General features: G+C 28.8%; 3 protein-coding genes across 7 annotated transcripts in view; 2 read left to right on the plus strand and 1 right to left on the minus strand.

Moving 5' to 3' along the window:
• LOC123015991 overlaps positions 1-12,944 on the minus strand; it is a 13,926-nt gene extending 982 nt beyond the window's left edge. Inside the window, exons 1-2 of the mRNA XM_044416137.1 lie at positions 12,654-12,944; positions 2,746-2,995 (exon numbers count right to left, since the gene is read on the minus strand). Of these exons, the coding sequence (XP_044272072.1) occupies positions 2,746-2,995; positions 12,654-12,665 (262 nt within the window). The 5' untranslated portion in view covers positions 12,666-12,944. The remainder of the gene's footprint in view (positions 1-2,745; positions 2,996-12,653) is intronic.
• LOC123015997 lies at positions 11,133-17,413 on the plus strand. The gene is made up of 5 exons (XM_044416151.1): positions 11,133-11,151; positions 16,829-16,941; positions 16,986-17,096; positions 17,147-17,299; positions 17,348-17,413. Exons 2-5 carry the CDS (start codon positions 16,852-16,854, stop codon positions 17,411-17,413), a joined length of 420 nt encoding a protein of 139 aa, XP_044272086.1. The 5' UTR covers positions 11,133-11,151; positions 16,829-16,851.
• Positions 17,414-21,560: 4,147 nt separating this feature from the next.
• Positions 21,561-24,853, plus strand: part of LOC123007917 (L-lactate dehydrogenase) — a 14,730-nt gene continuing 11,437 nt past the window's right edge. For 3 of the 5 annotated variants that reach the window (XM_044403430.1, XM_044403448.1, XM_044403439.1), the window contains exons 1-2: positions 21,561-21,620; positions 21,676-21,833. In XM_044403430.1, the coding sequence (XP_044259365.1) occupies positions 21,770-21,833 (64 nt within the window). In that variant the 5' untranslated portion in view covers positions 21,561-21,620; positions 21,676-21,769. Of the gene's footprint in view, positions 21,621-21,675; positions 21,834-23,729; positions 23,825-23,862; positions 24,000-24,853 lie in introns of those variants that run through there. The other 2 variants (XM_044403457.1, XM_044403463.1) reach the window with 2 other exon arrangements.

A 24,853-nucleotide genomic window follows, 5' to 3' on the forward strand; every position in this document is an offset into this window, starting at 1 on the left:
ACAATTAACTCAAAGAAAAAGTTGTCTTAAATTGTGTACTCTTCTTAGTAGTATATAAATTGTTACTTCTGGGCCAGGACATTTGGCGTCTTAAAAAACAAGGCAAAATCTTACAAATTTGGCTGTTTGTCCAAAAGCAAACAACCGAAAAGGGCCCAAAACCTCTCAAAAATCATTAATTTTATCCACCCCAAAAGTTCCCAAATATGTATAGACCACCAAAAATTGGGCACACGAAAAAACCGTTAAAATCTCTCAAAATAATGGAAAATTACCTCAAAAACGCCCTAAAAAACTAACAAAATACCTTGTTTTTACACACCCCAAAATGGCTTTTTACTTCTGGACCAGGACATTTGGCGTCTTCAAAAAACAAAGCAGAATCTTACAAATTCAGCTCTTCTCCCAAAGGTAAACATTCGAAAAAGATCTAAAACCCTTCAGAAAGTATTAATTTTTATGCACCCCAAAAGTACGAAATATCTGTAGACCACCAAAAATTGGGCACACGAAAAAAACTTTAAAACTACTTTAAGAACGCCCTAAAAAAACTAACAAAATACCGTGTTTTTACATACTCCAAAATAGCTTTTTATTTCTGGACCAAGCCATTTGGCGCATGCATAAAAAAGTAAAAACAACACTAAATCAAGGAGGGTACTACGATATTTGACGTCTTAAAAATCTAGGCACAATCTTAAAAATTTATGATTTCCCAAAAGTACCTAAACAACCGAAAAAGACATAAAAACATGTCTTTACCACAATTGTTGTTATATTGTTTATTACCGAATCTTTGCTATAAAACTATTATACTATTATGGTCTTTGGTTAACTTGATAATAGTTTTTTATTTACGGTCGAATTGAGATATTCGATAGCAAAATTACGATTTCTCATTTGAGTTACTTCATTTATATTTATTTCTGTTGGAAAAATAATTTTTCAATTTTTTTTTACAGGCTATTAAAAGAGGAAATAAGTAGAAAGCTGTATTCTAAATTATAACTATGTTAAATGTTATTTGTGGTTTTTGTTAGCAAATTTTTTGTATTTTTACTAAATAATTATAAAAAAACAAATGCAAGATTATCAGTGTCATTAAATATACATCAAAAAATGTGAGATGTCAAAATTTTTGACATAGAAAATTTTTAAACATTTTTCCATGTTTCTGGTATCTTATTTTACTTGAAATTTTTCTCTGGGGCGCAAATTCTGACACACTCTGTATCTAAAAAAACTATGTTTTCCTCTTTCTAACACTAAGCAAAATCGACCAAAAAAACATTGAAATTAAAAGTTATGTACGAGTAACATAATTTTTTGATTCGTATGTACATATTTGTGTCTAGACTTTTTTAACTTTTAAATTTTCAAAGACTCACTATTTTTTTTGTTTATGTAATACTAAATTTTTATATTGTCGAATTTTACTGGTCCAAATATCTTTACTGAAAATGTATATTTCGTAAGTTGTTTTTTCACTAATCGTTTTAATTAAATTTGTCTAAAATTTGTTAAAAAAAACGTTTTTATAAGCAAATGGAGCACGGCCTGTGTGAGGTTTAAATATTTTGAAATAGATTTAATTTTGTTGACAGTTGATAAAAAAACAGTGTACGTAAACGGGCAATTAATTTTCCGATTTTTGCATAATCGATTTTTTGTGGTTAGAATTGTTTTGGCAAATTTATTATTCTAGTCTCAAGTATTTATCAATTAGTAGAATAGATTAATAGAAATATTAATATTTTATAATTATGGACAGAATTATAGAGGTGTCCCAAAAGTAAGCCGCTATACGTTAACCAGTGATAGAAAATGTCATTTTAAGAAAAAAAGTTAAAAGCTTCATTCGTTAAAAATTATTTAAACTTTTTTCTCAGAATTACCTTTTCTATTACCAGTTAACGTATGGCGGCTTACTTTTGGGACATCTATACAGGGTGTGTCAGAACTCGCGCCCCAGAGAAAAATTTCAAATAAGTCTGTCTGTCAAAAAATTTTGACATTTAATTTTTCACATTTTTTATGTCTATTTAATGATACTGATGATCTTGTATATGTTTTTTTTTATAATTATTTAGTAAAGGAAAAATTTTGCCAATAACAGCCACAAATAACATTGAACAGAGTTACAATTTCGGATACAGCTAATGGCTTGTAGCAAAAAACCTTGGAAAATTATTTTTCCAACAGAAATAAGTAGAGTCAAAGTGCTGCAAAATTCAAACTCTCGTAACTTCGAAATTTTTATAGATAAAATTTTTAAACATTTTTTCCATGTTCCTCGTATGTTACTATACGGCATTTTTCTCTGGGGCGCGAGTTCTGGCGCACTCTGTATAGTGTTTCATTTAAAAAAAAATTGTATTGTAACTTTTGAGACACGCTGTATATTTGAAAATACTTTTAGGCGATATACTAGATTAGTATCTATCCATGTCCTGTATAATTTTTTTTTAATTTACCATTTAAGGGTCACTATGGACATTTGCAACTCGCTGGTATTTAAAAAAAATTATAGATAATGTTTTTTGCATTTTTACAAAGAAAGAATTTTTTGAAACTCTTTCAACAAAACGAGCCCATTTAGTGAACCATAATATCCATCGTTATAAACGTTTCATTAAATCCACCGTTTTTGTCTAATCTTGATGCGTTTAAAAGCACATTAGTGCTCCAAAACTCTACATAATGGTCGTTTTTTCTTTCCCTATTACTTTTAACCCTACAACTAACCAAGTTTAGTATCCGTAACGTAGGAATTCTCCTTTTGCCAAGCCCAGGAGCACAAATCGCAGGTTGTGAGTCCGTCGGGGGTGACACCTTCATCGAGGAATAAAGGTCGAGGAGGTGGAGGAACGAAATTTCCACTCCAGGGACTGCTTTCACTCGTTTCGAGGGGTAAAGAGAGGATTGTGGTCTCATCAGTGACCCCCACGAGCCACTCTCTAGTACTTAAATTGTTGTTTGTGATGACAAGAGACATCTGAAAAAAAACAATTTGGTTATTATTTTTTTAATAATAGATTAGACTCTAGCACTTAGTTTAATTATGATCGATAAAATGTGGCACCCTAACAACATTTGTGAGTTTGTTTGGCCGATTTTCCAAGTTTGGAAATATACAGGGTTGCCAAATTTCGCACCTAAATACCCGTTTATTTGTGACAATACTAAAACATGGATTGGTGGAATAGTCCTAACAGGGCTTGTCACGGGAACTGGTTATTTTGTGACAGAAAGAATTTTTGTTGATTACACAAATTTTCTTCTGGGTTTTCAAGCAGGAATGTTGGGAGTACAAAACATACTTACAGTTTATATGATTTACAAAAAACGCAAACGGATTGGACAAATAATACGAAACATTGTCAAAATCGAAAAAACGCTTTCTGATTTGATCAAAATCCAAATAAGTTACAAATGTGAAGCTCAACTTTTGATAAAATTCATTGTTTTGAGGTGCTTTTGTGCTGTAGTGGCGATGATTTTTGACATAATCAGTGAACCGGTTTATAAAATCAACGTTTCACATTATCACATCAGTTGGAATTACCAATTTCTATTAGATTTGATATTTTTGGTATTTTTTCTAGTCGTTAGACGTTCATACATCTTGTTGCAAAACTACATTCGAGTTAATGAACCAATTCAAGTTCAAGCAAATTTTTCTCAAATGAAAAAAATCACACAAAATTTGGACCAAATAATTAGAAATGTGAGAAAAGCGTTTCAGGAAATTATTCTAGTTAAAATCATAATTGAATGCTTGTGTTGTACGATAGGATTGTATTATACTATTTTAACAGTACCGAAAATGGAGTTTGCACTTACTACAACAGCAGTTTTTTATTTAATAGTCCAAGTTATTGCTAATTCTTCAGAAATAGTGTTTTTTCAGGCTGCAGTAATACAAGTATTGATTTATTTCCACTAATTTGGTCTTATTTTTTACAGTTTTGAATTTATAGAAAGAATTATTTATTGATGAAATTTATAAACTACATTCTCTTTTACCGCAACAAATTTTGACTTATAAACAGGTACTTAGTTATTTTTTTGAGTGTGATTTCTTTATTTTGTTGCAGAGGATTTTGTATGGGCTTAACTGTGACTTAAATAAATTACAATTTAATGTTTGCGGATTTTTTCTTCTAGACTACCCCACAATTTATTCGGTGAGTTGGAATAAACTTTTCATGGTGTTGTCAGAAATTAATGTTTTAGATGATTTCTGAAATATCGACACTTTTGGTTTACACATTTCAGTTTAAAAAGAAGTAACCATCAATTTTTAAAAAAATAGGGGAGCTCATGACAATATTTGAGGAATTTTTGATGAATAAAAAAATTCTTTTTTCTAATACAAGATGGAACCAACTTTATTCGATAGAGCAGAAAAAACTCTACGAGTTACGAAGGTTTTTAAAGGCAAAACCAATCCCTTATTTCCTACAGAAATGAAGATAATTTTAAGATCACTATTTGAGACAGATTCAATTCTATTCAATAAATACAAAATTCTTTTTGTTTGAAATTTAAAGTGTTTCACAGAACAATAAATAAACACTAAAAATTGAAAAATAAATATTAGTAAATATTTTTTTAAAAATAAACTTTATTTAAAAAAATGTTCTAGAAGGTAAAAAAAAATTTCTATCAGAGAACAACATTTCTACTTACAGTTTAAGTTTTTAAATTTATAAAAGGCTTTCATTCTTGTGGTATTATAACGGTTCCCAAAACTTTTATAAATTTTAAAAACTCAAACTGTAAGCAAAAATATTCTTTTCTGATATATATTTTTTTCTATTTTAGTTTTAATAATAATGTTGTTTATTCTTCAGATACGAGTAGAAGTAGTACAACTTCATTCTAAAAATTGGTACTGTGGCACTATTATTTCATTTTTTTTTAATTTACTCGATATAATAATGGTTAGTTGGTGTTTTTTTTTCTCTTATTGGTGAAAAAATTAATGTACCACAATCTTTTTTTGCGTCAATAGAGGGTCTCGCCACCGCTCGCGGCGGCAAGTCACCACACGCAATTTGTTAAAAACACATGGTACACTTTCACTTTAAATTATGAAAATTTAATTTTTCCATGTTCTAGTTTTTGACCTATTTTTTGCTTTATTTGTACAGACAGGAAAATAATGCAATTTAGTCGTAATCTCTTTTTATAAAATAGTTCGAATTTTGCGTATTTCTTGATAAAAACGCACTAAATATGCGCCAACAACGCATTCCAAACCTAATTTAACAATTTTTTCTTTTGTTTTGACACATTTTTTCCAAAATCTTTTGAATTTAGTGAATTTATCAGTAAAGACGCTCTAAATTCGTCCAAATTGACGAAAAAAACACATTTTTGGTCTAATTTTTACCTTATTTTGGTAAAATTGATCTAACTTTGTTAGTTTCTCGGTGAAAAATTCTACCATTAGAAAGATTCATTACATTATGTTCACATTTTGTATTTTTCTCTTAGTATGGAAAGTGGATTAATTATTGTTTTTATTTTTTGTCATTTTTTCAAAATTATACCCATCACCCAGTCTTCCATGTTTTTTTAAGTTTTGATTTAGTTTTTTTATATCTTACTCGATATAATAATGGTCAGTTGATTTCTTTTATCTTATTGATGAAAAAATTAATACATATACCACAAAACTTTTTTTTCTTTCTGATTTTTTTTATATGGGGCTCTTGAGTCGTTAACAACACTTTACGACTCACCATTTGTCTGTTTCAAGTTGGACACAATGTTAAGAACACCAACGGCACATGAAAAAATACAATAATTATACTTTACACATTTCACTTTAAATTATGGAAAATACGCATAATTTTGTCATTTTCTACCTTATTTTGCTAAAAAAATCAAAATAGGTTACACTTAATCTCAAATTATTTGCCTTGTTTTGGATCTTCTAAATTTCTTGGTGGAAAACACTCTAAATTTATCAAAATCACGCATAAAAATAACGCATTTTCGACCTATTTTTTGCCTTATTTGTCATTTATCTCAAAATTTTCTATTCTTTTTTGATAAAATAATTCGAATTTTGCGTATTTTTTGATGAAAATGCAATGAATATGTGCCAACAACGCATTCCAAACCTAAGTTTACAATTTTTTACTTAGTTTTGACATATTTTTGGTCTAATTTTTGCTATGTTTTGGTAACATTTATAACAACTTTGTTAGTTTCTCGGTGAAAAACTCTACCATTGGAAAGATAGTCCGGTCAAATTAGTCATAAAAATAGTGGTCAAATAAAAAAAATTCCGACAGAGCTAAATTTTGGTGGAGACCTTGGGTACACCATTAGAAATAAAGTGTCAAAAGTCCCCATCGATCCCATGTGTGCTAAAAAAGTTCTTCGGGGTCAAAGGTCAAAATTTGATGTTTTTTAGATTTCTTTTGAAAACGGTAAGTTTTATCAAAAAACTAGTCCAGACAAAAAATATAGACCTTAAAATTATCTACAAAAAAGGTCCTTATACTTTTTTTTCTAAGAATCACCATTGCTGAGATATCGCGATTTTAAATGTTTCTGGTACTTATCTTACTTGAAATTTTTCTTCTACTTCATTAAACTTATAAATATCTCGATTCCAATAGAATTAAAAAGAATTTATTTGGTAATACATACAGGTGTCCAAAAAATCACGTATTTCCTTGAAAGGGAGTAATTGGYTAGTCTCCAGAGTACTAAAAAAATGTTGAAAAAATTCTATCTGTCAAAAAATTTTGACATTTATTTTTTGACATTTGATATTTTTTATGTATATTTAATGATACTGATGATCTTGTATATGTTTTTTTATAATTATTTACTAAATGTACAAAAATTTTGTCAATGAAAGCCACAAATAACATTGAACAGAGTTACAATTTAGGATACAGCTTCCTTGATTCCTCTTCTAATAGCCTGTAGCAAAAAAACTTGGAAAATTGTTTTTCCAACAGAAAGAAATATGCCTTTATTAAAAGTTTAAAATTTAAACTCTCATAACTTCGAAATTTTTATAAATAGAATTTTTTTTAAATTTTTTCCATGTTCCTGGTACCTTACCCTACATAGCATTTTTTGGGGGCGCGAGTTCTGGCGCACTATGTATGTGCATATCATATAGAAAGTGACTCCTTCAACTTTTAAAATCGCGATATCTCAGCAATGGTGATTCTTAGAAAAAAAAGTATAAGGACCTTTTTTGTAGATAATTTTAAGGTCTATCTTTTTTGTCTGGACTACTTTTTTGAGAAAAAAATTACCGTTTTCAAAAGGAATCTTTTTGACACTTTTGACACTTTATTTCTAATGGTGTACCCAAGGTCTCCACCAAAATTTAGCTCTGTCGGAATTTTTGTTATTTGAAATGTCTATTTTGACCGGACTAAGATTCATTACATTATGTTCACATTTTGTATTTTTTTCTTAATATGAAAAGTCTTCTATGTTTTTTTTTAATTTTGATTTACTTTTTTTTATTTTATTCGATATAATAATGGTCAGTTGGTGATTTCTTTTAACTTATTGGTGAAAAAATTAATATGCCACAAAACTTTTTTTTCTTTCTTAAAAATCTTTTATATGAGACTCTTGAGTCGTAAACAACACTTTACGACTCAACATTTGTCTGTTTCAGGTAGGATACTGTGCAGAAAAGTGCCTTTTAGATACGATGCGTCAATAGAGAGTCTCACTACTGCCCGCGGTGGCAAGCCGCCACACACAATTCTTAAGAACACCAACGGCACATGAAAAAATACAATAATTATACTTTACACATTTCACTTTAAATTATGGAAAATACGCATAATTTTGTCATTTTCTACCTTATTTTACTAAAAAAATCAAAATAGGTTACACTTAATCTCAAATTATTTGCCTTGTTTTGGATCTTCTAAATTTCTTGGTGGAAAACACTCAAAATCAGTAAAAATAACGCATTTTTGACTTATTTTTTGCCTTATTTGTCATTTATCTCAAAATTTTCTATTCTTTTTTGATAAAATAGTTCGAATTTTGCGTATTTTTTGATGAAAATGCAATGAATATGTGCCAACAACGCATTCCAAACCTAAGTTTACAATTTTTTGGCACACACATTACTACTTTTAAATAATTTACGACCGTTCATTATGGAATTTTCATCGTTCCAGTTGCTTTTTATTTTATCATAAATTTACATAACAATGTCAAATTAAGAAATCAGCAACTAAATTGGCATCTTTCAATTTTTTTATTAAAAAAATGTCACTCACAGATAATGGATAACTTTTCTTTACTTGTTAAACTACACTTTTTTAAATAAGTTGTAATGAATTTACGGTACCGTTGTGATATAGCTTTAAAAGTGCCCCGCAAGCGTCACCTTTTGAATAAGCATAAATCTGATACAATAGAAAATCGCAAGAGTTCTGAAAGCGTCGGTGAAGAGAATGCAAAAAGAGACGGTAAAAAGCATATAATGATGGTTGGTAGCAGAAGGCGCTGGGAACCGGGTAATATTTATCTAAGTAGACAATAGATATCTTCTGTTTTCAATAAAGATAGTGCACAATCACGATCTATTGTCGCAAGTTGAATACACTGCTGATAGTATCCTTTTCTCGGTGTATTGTATTCATCCAGGATTATAATAAGACTCGCCGTTTACAAGGTATCATCGCGAGCTCTCTGGAATGCTGTTCGACAAGTGAAAATACATAAAATTTAATTATAATCGAATGAAAATATGAGATACAAAGGTTTACGTGATATCGCAAATTGGCTGTGGTGTTAGTTTCTGGTTTGGTCAAGATCGTTGATGAAGACATTTCTTTCTCGTTGGCAGTCCAAGGACAACGACGTTAAGCTCCTCCTTCACCGCAAACCACCTAACCGAAATGATAATAGTCTTCCATTGTACGTGTAGCGAGTTTTCACCCATTTATAATACCGATGCGGGTATTTGAAATTATTACGATTGAGTCTCTAACCACAAATCAACGCTTCGGTGATTTTTTTTTTATGAAACACAACTTTGGCAATTAGTCGCTTTTGTTTGTTGTAATTTAATCGTCTGTTGGGTTTCCTAAATGCTACACGCCTGCCGCAATTTTACAAACGTAAATAATACCAATTAAGGATTAATTAATTTAAACAGTTGCTATTTTTCTCTCAAAAAAATTTAAAACGGGAGAAATAAATCATACCGTTTAGTCATAAAAATACCCGTTATAATAAAAATTTGCAGAACAAAATTATTAGTTTATAAAAAAACGTGGGTGCCGGAAAAATAATTTTGCATATACAGTGTCTCAGCGAGTTGAAAAAATCCATTAGTGACCTTTAAATGGTAAAATTAAAAAAAATATGTATAGGACATTGATAGACACTAATCTAGTCTATTGCCTAAAATTATTTTCAACTATACAACGCGTCTCAAAAATAAGTTACAATACAAACTTGTGTTTTTTTAATTGAAACACCATATGTTTTTTAGCGTTTTTGGATGTAGATTTTTATGACTATGTTTTTAAGCTAAACTTTTATTGGTCGATTTTGCTTAGTTTTAAAAATAAGACGGTTTTTTTGACGAAAACATGCACTTTTTAAAATTTTATTACACTAACACTAAAACATCGAGATATATTTTTTTTACTACCTACCGCAAAGAAGAAGGTACAAGCTACAAGGTTGTAACATTTTTTAGTGTGTTGTATTTGCAAAGATAAAAAAATAAAGGCGTTTGTGAAAACTTAAAAAATTTAAATGGAACATTTAAAAAATTATTAAAATGTCTTTCTACAATTATTTACTTTTAGGTGTTCCAAATCTCGTGGCGAACTGACGTTGTCAAAAATGACTGAATTTTGACACTAAATATATGTTTACTATTAAAAAAAATATTGTTCATTGGCGTCGTCTGAAATAATATTTCAAAACCACTGTTATCCTTTAAAAAAATATAATAAGTAGATAGTCGTACATAAGATAAATAATGATGAACAAATTATTAAATTGTTAACGCATGAAAAGAAATTTCAAAAATGATATTCATAACAATCAAAATTTCAAAATTTTTAGAGAAAAAAAGTACGCTCATGTATTTTTTTATCTTAACCAAGTGGGCGCACTCCAAGTGTCTTTTCTGTCACTGTCAGTTCGCCACCAGATATGGAATAAGCTCTATTAACGACTGGATTTTTTTTAACAACAAAAATTTTTTTTTCCGATAAACTACTCACTTTTATACCAGAAAACACGTAGAGTACCTAAGTTTAATAGGTGGAAATTTTAAGAGATGATAGCAGCGATCAGAAGAACCAAAATTAGTTAACTTACATTCTGTGAATGTTTATACTAGTATAAACTACCAGAAACTATACCTAAATTTTGAAATATAGAGGGTTTGTTTTTCAAAAACTATTATGTGTATTTTTTTAAAAAAACTATTCTTATACAAAAGTATAGTTAGCGAAATAAAAACAAAATGAACTTAGCGGCAAAACGTAAAAATTTTTTGCCGCAAGCAAAGACACTGCCTAATTAACATTAAAGTATTTTTAAAGTGAAACTTTTATTTCATTGCCTAAAATTTTTCGTCCATCTATCGCATGTCGCATTACATCCGTGTAGCATTTATATTCTTACTCATTCGTGCAAGTGCTCCACGGTATTTGTGTGTATTGTTCCGAAAAAAAGTTCACTTGCATCGTGGTTTCTTTATAGCAGTTGTTTTCTTCAGTGAAAAGCTTAAAATTTCAAAAATTTTGGAATTGACACCAACAATATTTTTAAAAACGATATTTTCTCTGGTTGTGAAATTTGTTCAAATTTGAACGAGTTAACGAGTCTTCAAACGAAAAAAATTAAACTACATTTTTAAAAAAAGCAAAAAACCAATTGGTTTCTATGTAAGGCAAGATACCAGGAACATAGAAAAAATGTTTAAAAAATTCTATTCATAGAAATTTCGAAGTTATTAGAGTTAAAATTTTGCACTTTGACTATTTATTTCTGTTGGAAAAATAATTTTCCGAGTTTTTTTACTACAGGCTATTAGAAGAGGAAACAAGGAAGCTGTATCCAAAGTCTGTTTAATGTTATTTATGGGTTTTATTGACAAAATTTTTGTATCTTTACTAAATAATTATAAAAAAAAACATATTGTATTTACAAGATCATCAGTATCATTGAATAGACATAAAAAAATGTCAAATATCAAAAAATGAATGTCAATTTTTTTGAATAGCCATAAAAAATGTCAAATGTCAAAAAATAAATGTCAAAATTTTTTGACAAAAGAATTTTTTGAACAATTGTTACATGTTCCTGGTATCTTATCTTACTTTAAATTTGTCTCTGGGGTACAAGTTTTGATACACCCTGTATATAAAAAAGAACACTTCGCGTCATGGAAACATATACGATAATCCCTGTTTTAGATGAGGGAATAGAAAAAAATATGTTATTTAAGGTTGAACCATACCGAATAAAAAAATAATATCATAAATTTTTGATGGCCTTAGTAACAATATAATTATATTAATTAGAATTTTTTTGTGTGTGTCGTTTAAAAATGAATTTGAAAAAACCTCCATTTTTGGTGATTTTATGTTTTTTATATTGAAAAAACTGTACACAAGAATTTTTTGATTTATTTTTGGCATATTGTAAAGAAACCAATTGGTTTTTTGCTTTTCTTAAAAATTCAGTTTCATTTTTTTCGTTTGAAGACTCGTTCAAATTTGAACAAACTTTACAAACAGAGAAAATATCGATTTTAAAAGTATTGTTGGTGTCAATTCCAAAATTTTTGAAATTTCAAGCTTTTCACTGAAGAAACAAACTGCTACAAAGAAACCACGATGCAAGTGAAACTTTTTTTCGGATCAATTATGAAATTGTGAATTGTGAGAAAGACAACGTCAAAATACTGGCATTTAGTAACAGACCAAATTACATTATACAAAAAATCAATTTGCGTTTTTTTGCACTCAAGTGTAATTTTGCTATTTATTTTTTCTATTTCTACTCGTATTTCCGTTTTCGTGCTTAAAATTATGCCATACAATTTCAATTTATTCTATTCTGTTAACTTTTCTAACATATTAATTTCAATTCAATTTATTCAAGTCAAAAATAAAGTTAGCTTTTTATTGGTCTTCCCTTTTACTGCTACTGGCTTTGCAGGAACCCGGGAAATATTTAACATTAATTTTAATAATAAAACAGAAATATAAATTAAAAATTAAAAAATAAGCAAAAAAGTAAAATGAAAAATTGTATTAAAGCTTAACTAAAATTAAGAAAAACTACTTAAGAAGAAAATACAGAAAATAAAACAGTAAGAAAATAACAAAAAGCAAAAGTTCGAAAAATCTATTGTATTGTATTTTTATAGTTTTTCTTTAAACAAATGACAAGAATTGTATAACATTATTGTATTGTAGGAGAGAGATCTTTTAAATATTGCTGCTTCAAACTTTGGTAATCACTATCCTTAATTTAATTTATTTATAAACGAGTTTTGAAAAAACATCCAACAACTTTTTGATACCAGTTTTTGTATTTTTTTCATTAAAAGTACCTTTAAGTCACTTGTAATCAAAATAAAAATAGTCTTTCTTAAAATAAAAATATACCTGTCGACTCATTTTCACCCCGGTCACCGGTTGATTTTCCCATCAACTCGCCAAAATCCTGTCTTTAATCCCGTTTCTGCGTAACGATTCACACTGGTGAATTTTTTAAACCATGATTGACAGCGGCACTCTTGTTCTTTTCGGACTGACTATTCTTTAAATAGACCGATCACATCTCTTATCTGAGATTTTCCGCCACGATTGCCCACAACACATCACCACCAATTGACGAGATGTCTTGTTTATGTGAAGATAAGCGCGCACGTCTTCGTACTCTACTCTAAACTCGAGGAGAACTCTTCGACTCGGCCTTAGTAGCAGAGTTACACGCTGACGTCACCAACAGGTTGTTTCCTTAGAGGTGGCCCTGCTATCATGGGGGCCGAGAAGGATGAACAGCAGAATAAAGCCATAAAAGAGAGAGGAACTGTCTCAAAGCTACAGTGCGATTTCATCTACGTGTGCGATGACTTATGAGTGGTATTTCAGCGAGACTTCGATGATGGAATAAGCCACGAACGCATTTTTTTTTATTTTAAATTAAAATTGTAACGAGTAATAAAGCTTATGAGTCTTATGAGATTCCATTCTTGTTTGGTGTTCATGTTTATGACTGTGCTCCACATCACACATTTCTAATTGCCAAGTGTTGAACATAAAATGCTAAAAAGCTTTCAGCTTTAATTGCTGTGGATAATGTATGACTTTACAAATCAAATTTTGAAAATTGCAGGAAACTGAGATTAATTGTTTCATTCCACGCACTGCAAGAACTTTTTCTCTTTTCATTGTTTTATTAACATTTCAATTAGTTGTAATGTATGGACGTAATACAATAATTGCAGTACTTTGCATTCATTTTTCCGGTAATTATTATATTTGATTAGCAACTTAGTAATTATACAGGGTGATTTAAATTTAATCTCAACTTAACAGAAAATGAATGGTTTTACGGTTTTTAATATGTTAAATGATAAATTAAGTTTTTCAAGGCAAAAACCATACTTACTTCTAGTAAATAAGAAATTTTAAACAAATTTGTCTCGTTAACTTTTTAAAATAATTATATCAGTAGCAGTTTCTAGCTTATTTTATTACAAAAACAAAAAATAAGGCAATTAAAGATATAGAAAAATTTTGTAAATGCAATGTGAAAAAAAAAACGTACGTTGCAGTATGATACAATAAAAACGTTGAATTATAAATCCAAAAGACCAGAAATACTGAGGAGAAAGTTAAAAGATTTTTTGCGGTATAAAGATTCAATGCATGAATTCAACACTCAATTCAACACTTTTACAAAAATAAAACATAAGACAATTAAAGATATAAAGAAATTATTTCAAGATGTTGTAAATGCAATGTGAAAATTGAAAGATTACTTTGCAATACGATACAATAAAAACGTTGAATCAGAAATCCAAAAGAACAGAAATACTTGGGACAAATTTAAAGATTTTTTGCGGTATAGAGGTTCAAAAAAATAAAGACTGCATAAATTCAACACTCAATTCAACACTTTTACAAAAACAAAAAATAAGACAATTAAAGACATAGGGAAATTATTTCAAGATTTTATTTATGCAATGTGAAAATTGAAAGATTACCTACTTTGCAATATGATACAATAAAAACGTTGAATTATAAATCCAAAAGACCAGAAATATTATGAGAAAGTTTAAAGATTTTTGCGGTATAAAGATTTAAAAAAATAAAGACTGCATGAATTCAACACTTTGAAATTAAACAAAAATAATAAAAAGAGAGAAATATGTATGTAGATCGAAAAGTATCTTACAAAATTATTATGTTGGAAGATAAACAAAAATTATAAAATATTGGACAGATTTAGAGGTATCCTAAATCAAAGTATATATTTTAACAAAATAAATGCTTAAGTATGTTTTTCGCAATTTGAGCTACTTTCAATTCAATTTTTCTCGATTTTAACACAAACGTCATTTTAAATAAATGTATTTTAGAAAAATAATTGCTTAAAATATAATTTGAGGCGAAAATGAAGCAATTTGTGCTGTTTCATATCGATTTGGCTCAATTTAATAATAAAATATTGGACAGATTTAGAGCTTGAAATTTGAACGACTAAAAATTGTTATTTTGAACGATAAGAAAATGAAAAAAATATTTTTTTTAGGATTCTAAGATAAGAAATATAATAAAAAAGTTACGAACTGTTAAGGATCAAAATTTGGGAATTATAAATTCAGGAAGACAGAAGTACAAGAAGGTATAAGAAGATATTTTGGGGGAAAATAAAAAAGTAAGAAGTGTATTCGTAAAAAAATCAAGAAATAAAGTAATTAAAAATCTCATATTGGAATCATTTAAGAGTAAAGACAAATGACATAAAAACTAGAAGATGAGCAGTTTGTGAAAGACTAATAAAAATTAAAAAAATGACAAAAAGACAAATTGAAGAAAGTATATAGATAAAAAAGATCTTGAAAAGGTAATGCTGAAATATCAAAAAAACAGAAAGATATAAAACAAAACGAAATAGAAAGATCATTTATTTATATTTTGTTAATCATTGTAAATAAATCTCCAAGTTTCGTGTCTTTTTTTCTGATTTTTGCTTCAAGAGGTCTTCTAAAATAAAGCAATTTGAACTGTTTTCAACCAAATCTTGTTCGACTTTAATACAGAATTCATTCTAAATTAATGTATTTTATAAAAATGATTTTCAATTCTAATTTTAGGCTGAAATGAAGGAATTTTAGATATTTCCAATTGATTTGGCTCAATTTGAAGCCTAAAAACAACCTAAATCAACGTATTTTAACAAAATAAATGCTTAAATAACAATTTTTAAAATATTCTATTTTATTGGACTCCCGACCTCGACACAAAATTGTTTCGACCAGAATTTTAGTTGAAAATATTATAAAAAATTCATATACCCAATCAAAATGATATTACATTACATTACAATCTGTAATTAATGACTTATTAAGAGTCGCTTATTTAATTTAATATTTAATGAAGGATATAGTGGATTTAATGTTTTACAAAATCTTCGAATTTATTGTAATGGAATTTAATGGTAATATTTAGAGCTAAATTGAATCTAAGAAAACTTTTAATTTGTTTTTCATTTTGTAAAAAAAATAACTATTGTTGTTTTTAAATAAATTAATCATTTAGAATTAGGTAACACGTTTTTGTTTCTGGACCATGAATTTGACTTTAATAATGCATTAATGAGATCAGCTAAATATTTTATTTTGACTTTATGTAATGATTTTCCGATATTTGTCAAGATTTGGAATTACAGTGAAGAATATTCAAACGCAACATGCTGTCTAAATTCGATGGTAATAACTGGAGCTAAATTTTAACTATATTATTAATTTATTAAATTGCAGACCCTTTCGTCATGTGGAGAAAGATATTTATTAATAATGGCTATAAGTACAAAATAACAAAATTTTGTAATGTTTTGCTGATTATAATTTACTCCCTGGCTCATTGTTTACAAATATACTACATGTACAAAAATTGTAGCATAAATCTGATAATTAGATATTGCCCAGCAATAATATTTATCCTATTTGTAAGTGAAAAAGGTGTTGTTTTTGGTGTAATGACCGTCTTTTTTGAGACTATTGTTACAACAGTTTTTTCTGCGGCTCTCGAAAAGGAAATTTTTGAAATGTCAGTGTTTTTAGACCAAATTTGTTGGCCTCTTGATATAATAAGGAAGGAGGTTGAAGCAAAGTTTGCGAGAAAATGCCAGATCATAAATATCTGTGTATTAATCGCTCTGCTGCTTTTAATAAGTTCTTTAATTGTCAACTATCCATGTTTCGGAAGTCAGAGAGAGTTTTTCATTTGTATTGCAGTTTTCGAGGAATATTTTGGCGATTGGTCGTTTATTCCTTACTATTGTTATTTCGTAGGAATGACATTTTTATGTTATCATTTCTCAAAAATGTGCTTTCTTTTTGTTTATGGAATTTTAGAAGTACAGTTACAATTTTTTCTAATTGAAGAATATTTCGTACAAATATATGAGATTGATCGTCGGAAAAGTTGGAAATATTTACAAGACATTCGGTATCAAGAAAGAATTGGGAAATCACTACGTCTTTGCATTGTACAGCACAATGCTTTAAAAAAGTTTGCAACTCCTCATTTTAATGCAGACTATTAATAAATTATTTATAGGTTGTTGAAAATGATTGTAAATCTTACATTGACAGGTATGCCGTTTTTTCTGCTACTTGGGGTTCTTTTTCTCATTAGTTGTTTGGGGTTCATCATAAATGTAAGTTTGAAAAACTTGAAAAATTGATAAAAAATAAGCTGTAGTTTGCGGACACCATGACCAATATTTTAAAAATACGAATATTTATGACTGTCATAACCGCTATATACATGACTATATTATTTTGTTGGACTGGTCAACAACTGATAGATGTGGTTTGTAATAAAATATTTTAATTAATTTTACTAATTTTATTTTATTTTAGTCAAACAATCTATTTTTTTCTTTGATTGGAGCTCCTTGGTACTATTGGAATCTTAAAAACATTAAAATTCTTTTGATACTTATAATAAATTGTACTAAGAATGACAACATTGTTTTGGCTGGGATTTGTGTAGATTACAAACTTCTTGTTGTAGTGAGTGCATCTTGACTTGTGATTTTTTTATTTTAATTTTTATTTCAGATTTTACGAATCTCCGTCTCATATGCTCTAGTTTTGTTCAAGCTTCGCAAAAGTAGTCTCGTTTGAAGCAACATTTTTAGCCACTTTTCTTCTAACAAAATATGTTTATTGGTAAAGAATAATTACAGTTTGTTAAATTTAAAACTCAAATAAATGTTGCTTATATTGCTTTCCTTCTTTTCTTTCATATTTAGGTAAATTAGGTACATAAAATATATCCTAGTGTTTTTTTAACATATTAATGTAATAATTATACAGGCTGTTCTGACTAAACCCTACAGTAGAAGTATTGAGTATTCTAACAGTGATATTTATCTAAAATTTTGACGGTTTAGATCTTGTTTAATGAAAATATTTTCAATCCGGAAATGTGTATTAACTTTGTTATTTTCAATAGAAAGTTATGTTGTTTATTGCGTTTTTGGATTACTCAAGTTATTTTCAGAGAGATTTTATCAAACTCCCCTACACATAAATTTAACCGTTTTTCAAGTATTTTGATTTTTTTTTTAATTTGCATCTTCCTCTCCAAAAATCTACCGTTTTTTATTATTTTGAAATCATATTTGGGCATACAAAAAAGAAAGATTAGATCTTTTCTTTCGTGTATTTATAATTGGAAAAATAATTAACAAATCTTTAAAATTTAAGGTTACGTTTGGGAAACTTCAAATACCCTTAACTGAATTTTTTTAAATGAAAGGCTCTAATTTTTCTTTACTAAATGAAAGAGAATTTAAATCTGCATCGATCTGTATCAACAAAATTTAATGATTCCCAAATTATTTTGACTTTCTTCACTTTGATAATCTATTTTTTTCTTATTTAACTTGAAAACTATTAAACATAGGTATAGGGAATGTTAATACAGATCGAACCAGAACTAAATTCTCCTCTATTTAGTGAAGAAAAAAATGGGGTGTTGAGTTAAGGGGTTACCCTTAACTAACCTTTACATTTCTGTACATTTTGGCGGTTTGTTAATTATTTTTCGAATTATGAATACACCAAAGGAAAGATCTAACCTTTCTGTCTCGTATACCCAAATACGGTTTCAACTTAATAAAAAATGGTAGAGTTATCGATTTTTGAATAGGAAGATTCAAATCCAAAAATTTTTAAGAAGGTATAAATATTTCGAAAACGGTTAAACTTTGGTATAAGGAAGGCTAATAAAAAAATCCAAAAACGCAATAAAATATTGCTATTTAAAATTAATAAAAGTTGATATCCACTTCCGGTGTAACAGGAAGCGCCATTTTGAAAATATTTTCATTGTGCAGAATCTAACCGATTATGACTATAAATAAAATTTTAGATAAAGATCATTTTTAGAACTCCCAATACTTCTAATGTGGGTTTTAGTCGGAACAGCCTGTGTAAAATTAAAGGTGCAAAAATTTAAAAACGCTTGAAGTCGCTATTTTGTTCACAACACGCTTTTAAAACCATATACAGCAAACTAGAGGCTGGATAATGTGACTATAACGATCTTGCTCGTCAAAATGGGTGGCGAGACTCATGTACACTTCATTTTTTGTTCATTTCGGTTTCTTTTATTTTTCCTTATTTTTACTTATCGTATACTTAAACCTCCGCAACGTACGTTACAACAAAAAACAGTTAAGAGAACGCTTAAACCTGAAAATTGCGTTTCTTGTCCCACTGCAGGAAATCCAAAAAGCATCAGTTTTTTCAAAATTCTTGTCGGCGACTCCTGCGGTAAAACCTTTAATTTCTTTTCTTCTTTCTGTCACTTCAACTTTACGAGCGTGTCTAAATTGTTGTAAAGTGTGATAATATTCATCATATGTTGAGATTTCCTTCTAATTTCGAATCCTGTGACCGTGCATAACTGTGAATAATTTATTAACCTGTTTGTGTGGGATCCTGGTGTTGCGTTACATTCTTGTGCTCGCTTCCAACGCACAGCAAACCGCTGAATTTATGTCAGATGTCTTCGGGAAACACAAAGACCTTTTTCTATCGACCTAACCGATCCGAAGGTCTGCTCTCGGAGACAAAGGCGCTGTTATTAACTATTTACACGTTCTGCCGGTGACAACCACACGGGTCAAAGTTTGATTTGAAATATTTCCTCATAAATTTTAGTTTGCTGTGCTATATTTTGTTTGTGCCGACGGTAAAAATCAGCAGATTATAAATCAAGACTCTGATTTTAGAATTATGCAAAGTGGTAATGAAAACGTAGAACTTGTATTTCAAGATAGGCAATGTGAGAGTAACAACGATTACTATTACTTGACTTACGGTGTTTGCTCAGCAGGAAAGAGGATGTGATTTATTATACTTGTATTGGTACTTAGGCACATATCATGTTTTATGGGTTTGGGTTTTCATAGGTGTGTGAAAACATAAATCGATTTGTGACTGAGAATCGGTCAAAAAATATCGGATAAGATAGGTTTAAATCGAATCTGAAAGATGTTTATGGAGGTATGTAGCATGAAACAAAACAAGATACAAAATTGCTCGATTTTTTGGACCCAAAAAAAGTAGTACGGCGGCGGCGGAGTAAAAATGAGGGCGTTTAGAGCGTTTCTCAGTTTCAAATCGTTTTAAATTAATTAAAATCCAACCAGTGTACTAATTGCTTGGAAATAAATGCAAGAATGTTAAGCTTTTCATTCTTAATAAGCTGTGAAAAACGAACGGCTAAATTTTTCACGAGAAATATGAGAAAAATATATAAAATTTAAAATCTGTGCTCCGTTTCATGTTTTTCTAAATGCAGCGAATACAGTTAAAGATACAAAAAAAATGTAAGAAAGAAAGTTGTAGAGAATAAAATTTTCTAGTAAAAAGTCCGCGAGACCATACCACTATCTTTGAAGGTTTAGGCCTGAAAGACGTTCAAAGAAGCTCAAGCGACGGATTCGTTTCATTTTTACTGGTGATTCAGTACCAGAGGAACACTTTATTAAACCTAAACTGCTGAAGATAGAAATATGGTCTCGCGGGTTTCTTCGTAATTTATTTTTAATACTGTTTTCGAACGCTGCGAATACAATTAAAGATAAAAAAAGTGTAGGAAACAAAGTTGTAGAGAATTAAATTTCCTACAAAAAAGTTCACGAGACCATATCTGTACCTTCAACCGTTTAGATTTAAATTAATTTTTTGTCTTTTGACCACCGGTAAAAATGGACGTGTTCGTCACTTAAGTGTCTTTGAACGTCTTTAGGACCTAAACTATTGAAAATAAAGGTGTCTCTCACTGACTTTTTTTAAAATTTTATTCTCTACAACTTTCTTTTTTACATTTTTCTTGTACCTTTAACCGTATTTGCAGCATCTTCAAAAATATGAGACGGGGAGCAAGTTGCTAAATGTTATCACCAATAAGTCTGGAGTTATTGGCAATAACCAAAAATCGACCAAAATCTCGACAAAAATCAAAAAAAGTTTCAACTTTAAAATTGATCCATATAACGTTTTTTGCATTTCTAGAGGTCTTAAAGACTCAAAAAAGTGCATAAAACGTAATTGGATCAAGATTTAAAAAATACAAATTTTTTGAGTTATAGAAGGTGGAGCAGTAGTAAAATCGTAAAAATAGTCAATTTACCTTAAGTCGTAAAAACGCTTGAAATATGGTTTTCTAAACGTAAACTTACGCGCTGAACACGATGAAACAACAGGTTAAAATACTTTAAAATGTTAAGAATAAATTTTTGATTGTTATGAAAAACTAGTACTATATGTAAAATTAATCAAAGAATACGCTTGTATAAACCGTTTTGACCTAGGACTCATAGTTTTCGAGATATAATTCTTTTTTATACATTATGTTAAAATATTTAAAAAAATAAATACAGACTCACACTATCGGATTTTGTAAAGACAGTTATCACAAAATTGCAATTAAAAAATATTTGATTAATTTCAATAAGTCATATTTTAGCGCATTGTAAACACAACTTTAAAATGACTACAATTGATTTCAGTAAAGATATTTCACACCAAAAAAAATCCTTCTGTTAATTTTGAAGGTCTGCCATTATTTAGCACTTTTCATTTGCAGGTGACGTGACTTTGTAGGTGTTACAAAATTGCTTTCTTGCTCGCAGCGTTAGATGAATACGTTAAAATAATAAACACATACGGGAATATTATTTTTTACAAATAATAAATATAAAAAAGTGTCCACTCTGTAATTTACAATGCATTAATTTGTCAAAAATGTCATGACATTTATTCAGTTTTCAAAAAAAGCAAACCAACAGTTGTAAAACAGTGTTTTTTAAAAAGAGTAAGTATTTTTGGACCAAGTTTTGAATTGTAGAATGTGTTCGTTTAAATTCCAGATTTTAAGATCCAACAAATACAAATTTCACATTTAGAGTTTTGGTTGTGGTCAAAAAAGACGATTTTTGTCCGATTACATAAAATAAAACCCTAATGTCCTTTAATTTTAAAATCGTGCAACAGCTGGAATGCTCATCAACAAGAAAAAAATTACACGGTATGTATTTCATTTCCAAATTCATAAAACATGTGCAAGTATTAAGACAAAGGGCTGGTTTTCCGAACATTTTATTGCAATCGCAATTCGTTTGGCAATGCAATTAACTCGAATTTCGAACTTTTACAAATGAAACATTTGTTTGGTTTCTTTTAGTGATTCTGAGAAAAATAACTGTTTTTTTGTTTTTTTTTTTCATGAAATAAACAGACATCAAGCGCTTTGTTTATTAATATTAGTAAAGATAGTGCCATTTAAAATTCAAACAATTTAAAAAAATATCCTTTTAGTTAGGCAACCAAATATATACTCGTGTTTTGAGTGTACCCTTATTTTTAAGTCTTGAGTATATACTCGTTTTCAAAATAATGTGCATCGAAGTAGTCGTTGAAAGGGATCATTTTAAGGTGGCAACCATGCGAAAATTCAAACAATTCTAACTTCAATCTTCCCTAAAAAATATTTTTTTAAATAATTGTGTACCGCATGTAGCAAAAAATAATTAAAATTAACAACGTAATTAACATAGGATAGCAAACATAAAGATTTTTGTCATTATTGATGTGATTAAATTTGCTCTGAAAGACATTAATGACACTTTTTGTGTAAATCGGGCTTTAAATTAAAGATTCATTTCGACTTCTACAACCTACTTGATGCACATTAATATGAAAAAGAGTATAACACTAATATTTGTAATAAAGGCAAACTAAACTTCTTACTTATTTAATTAGACAGCAAAACATTACAAAAAATATAAAAATATAAAAATTAGTAATTCACTTACCTCAAATGTTAAAATTATGTTTTTATGAGTGATGACACTTTTTCATTATTACAATAAAGTCCAATAATGAAATTTGATTCATTAATTCTTCTAAACGCATAAAACTGTTTTGAGTGGTTGTAAAAACTCCACTTACGAACTGTTTCTTGTAATCTAAAAGTGATTCAATTTCAATAGAAACTGAATTAAACAGACGGCTTTGATTAAAACGATAGGTGTCGTTGACGTGTAAAGTAAACATGTGAAAATAATCTATTACAATAATTCACTTTTATTTATCATATTTTAAAATGAGGATAAATGAAAATAATTTCACTCCCAGTCAAAGGTAAGGTGCAAAGTTATCTATGATTAGGGGTGATTTTTTTAAAGACAATTACCTACATTACAAATTGGTAAAGTCTATTGACATTGAAATGTTAGAATATTAAAAAATATTATACAAAGTGTTTCAAAAATGAGATTGCCTTTTATTTTTTAACCTTGATAATTTTTTTAACAACAATTTTTAGTAAAAGTAGAACATATTGCACATGTCTGTACTAAGAGAACATTTATCTTCCAAATTGTAAAAAAAATGGGTCCCTATTTAAAATTAGAAAATTAAATATAGTTCAAAATATACTATGACACTTAGAAAAATTTTAAAATTGCCAACTTATACTATATATTAAAGGCCTGCGGTTTTTAAAAAATCACCCTGTATGTTTACTAATTCAGTAATATGTGGTATTGAAATTTCATTGTTTTTAAAATGTTATAAATTTACAATGAAAATATTTTTCTCAATAACAGTTTATTTTAGCACCAAATATAAATAAAATGCATTTAAATTTAAAAATACTTCAGTGGGTCGTTCGCACAAATCGCAAGTGATATGCTTCAAATATGAAAATAGCTCGAATCGATTTTAATTCGGTGCATCCACAACGTGTCCACATTCACGTACAATTTATTTTCTCTTTAAAGCGATAAAGTTGCACCATTATGCGAAATCACCTGGTTGGTTTGCAATGACTCAGAACCACAGTACCATAAACTAGATTATAGACCAATATTTGCTATAATTTTTTCTCCATGGGTTCAGGCGCATCTGTCATGCTTTATTGATCTGTTTGAGTCAAAACAGAAGTATATTTCGGTTAGTTTGGTACCTAATTTAGCTCAGGATAAGTTTCCCCAGATTTCACCATAAGTGTGTACGGTGAGTGCATCACGTTCGTTGGGGTCGAGTTCCCATTTTCATTGTAGTTCTGCAAATTGTCTTCTCGAGGGGACATGCGCATCGAGTAAATTTTGGTTCGTGTATAAGAGGTCACCTTGCTCCAGTCTGCCGCTAAGTTTTAAGCTTGTAAAAGTGGTTCAAGTTGTTTTAACCGGTAAGCAAGTAATTTAAATTTTTAGACGAATTTTTTCTTATAATAATTGTTGTTACTAAAAATTATGCCTGAATAATTGAAACTTCTACAAATTATTTTTAAAATCTTCTAAATGTAATGCTTACATCTAATTAATTTGTTTGTTATTGTTTCTGTGTAATGCAAGTTTAATCTTTAAAAAAAAATTACGTACATTTTCTATGCAAATTATATTTTTTTTCGTAATTATTTTCAAATTTTTGAAACTTGGAAGGTCACCTTGTATTTGGGCTAAGTACTTTGCGTCTGTTGACCTAATTTAAACTTTTGTAAACGCACAAACTGCTCTATAAATAATTAATTTTTTTATTAAAAATTTCACATTTGTTTGCTTTGAATCTTGTGATTTTTTATACACCTGCCTATAACATTGTTATAGTTAATAAACATTACGTATCAATCTACAAAAACGTGCGTCAATTAGCATTAATTTATTAATGTTAAAGTTGCGTGTTTTATTTTTTTAATCATCGGTACTTTACTTCTTGTTTTGAGGTACCTTTTAACTGAAATAAGTTGAATGTGAATGGAGGTGCAGCTACCTGGTTTGAAATTCTGACTAATAATATTTTACACAGTCCCACGAATAATAATGAGTTTGGAATTTGTTTCAAGCAACCAACATTACATTTCAACGACAACGTGGATATTAAAATGTTTTCTTTTAATAAATTAAACATAATGACCAGACAGCATTTCAACATTGATTTATAAAATTTATAAAAGCAAATACATATTTTAATATTCACGTTATCTTTCAAATGTATTGTTGGTTGCTTCAAAAAATTTTAGGCTCATTATTTATTTACTCGTGG

This window comes from Tribolium madens, unplaced genomic scaffold, assembly GCF_015345945.1.
Source record: "Tribolium madens isolate multiple individuals breed KSU strain unplaced genomic scaffold, Tmad_KSU_1.1 Scaffold_11;HRSCAF=98;Tcas5.2_LG3b, whole genome shotgun sequence".
Lineage (NCBI taxonomy): Eukaryota > Metazoa > Arthropoda > Insecta > Coleoptera > Tenebrionidae > Tribolium > Tribolium madens.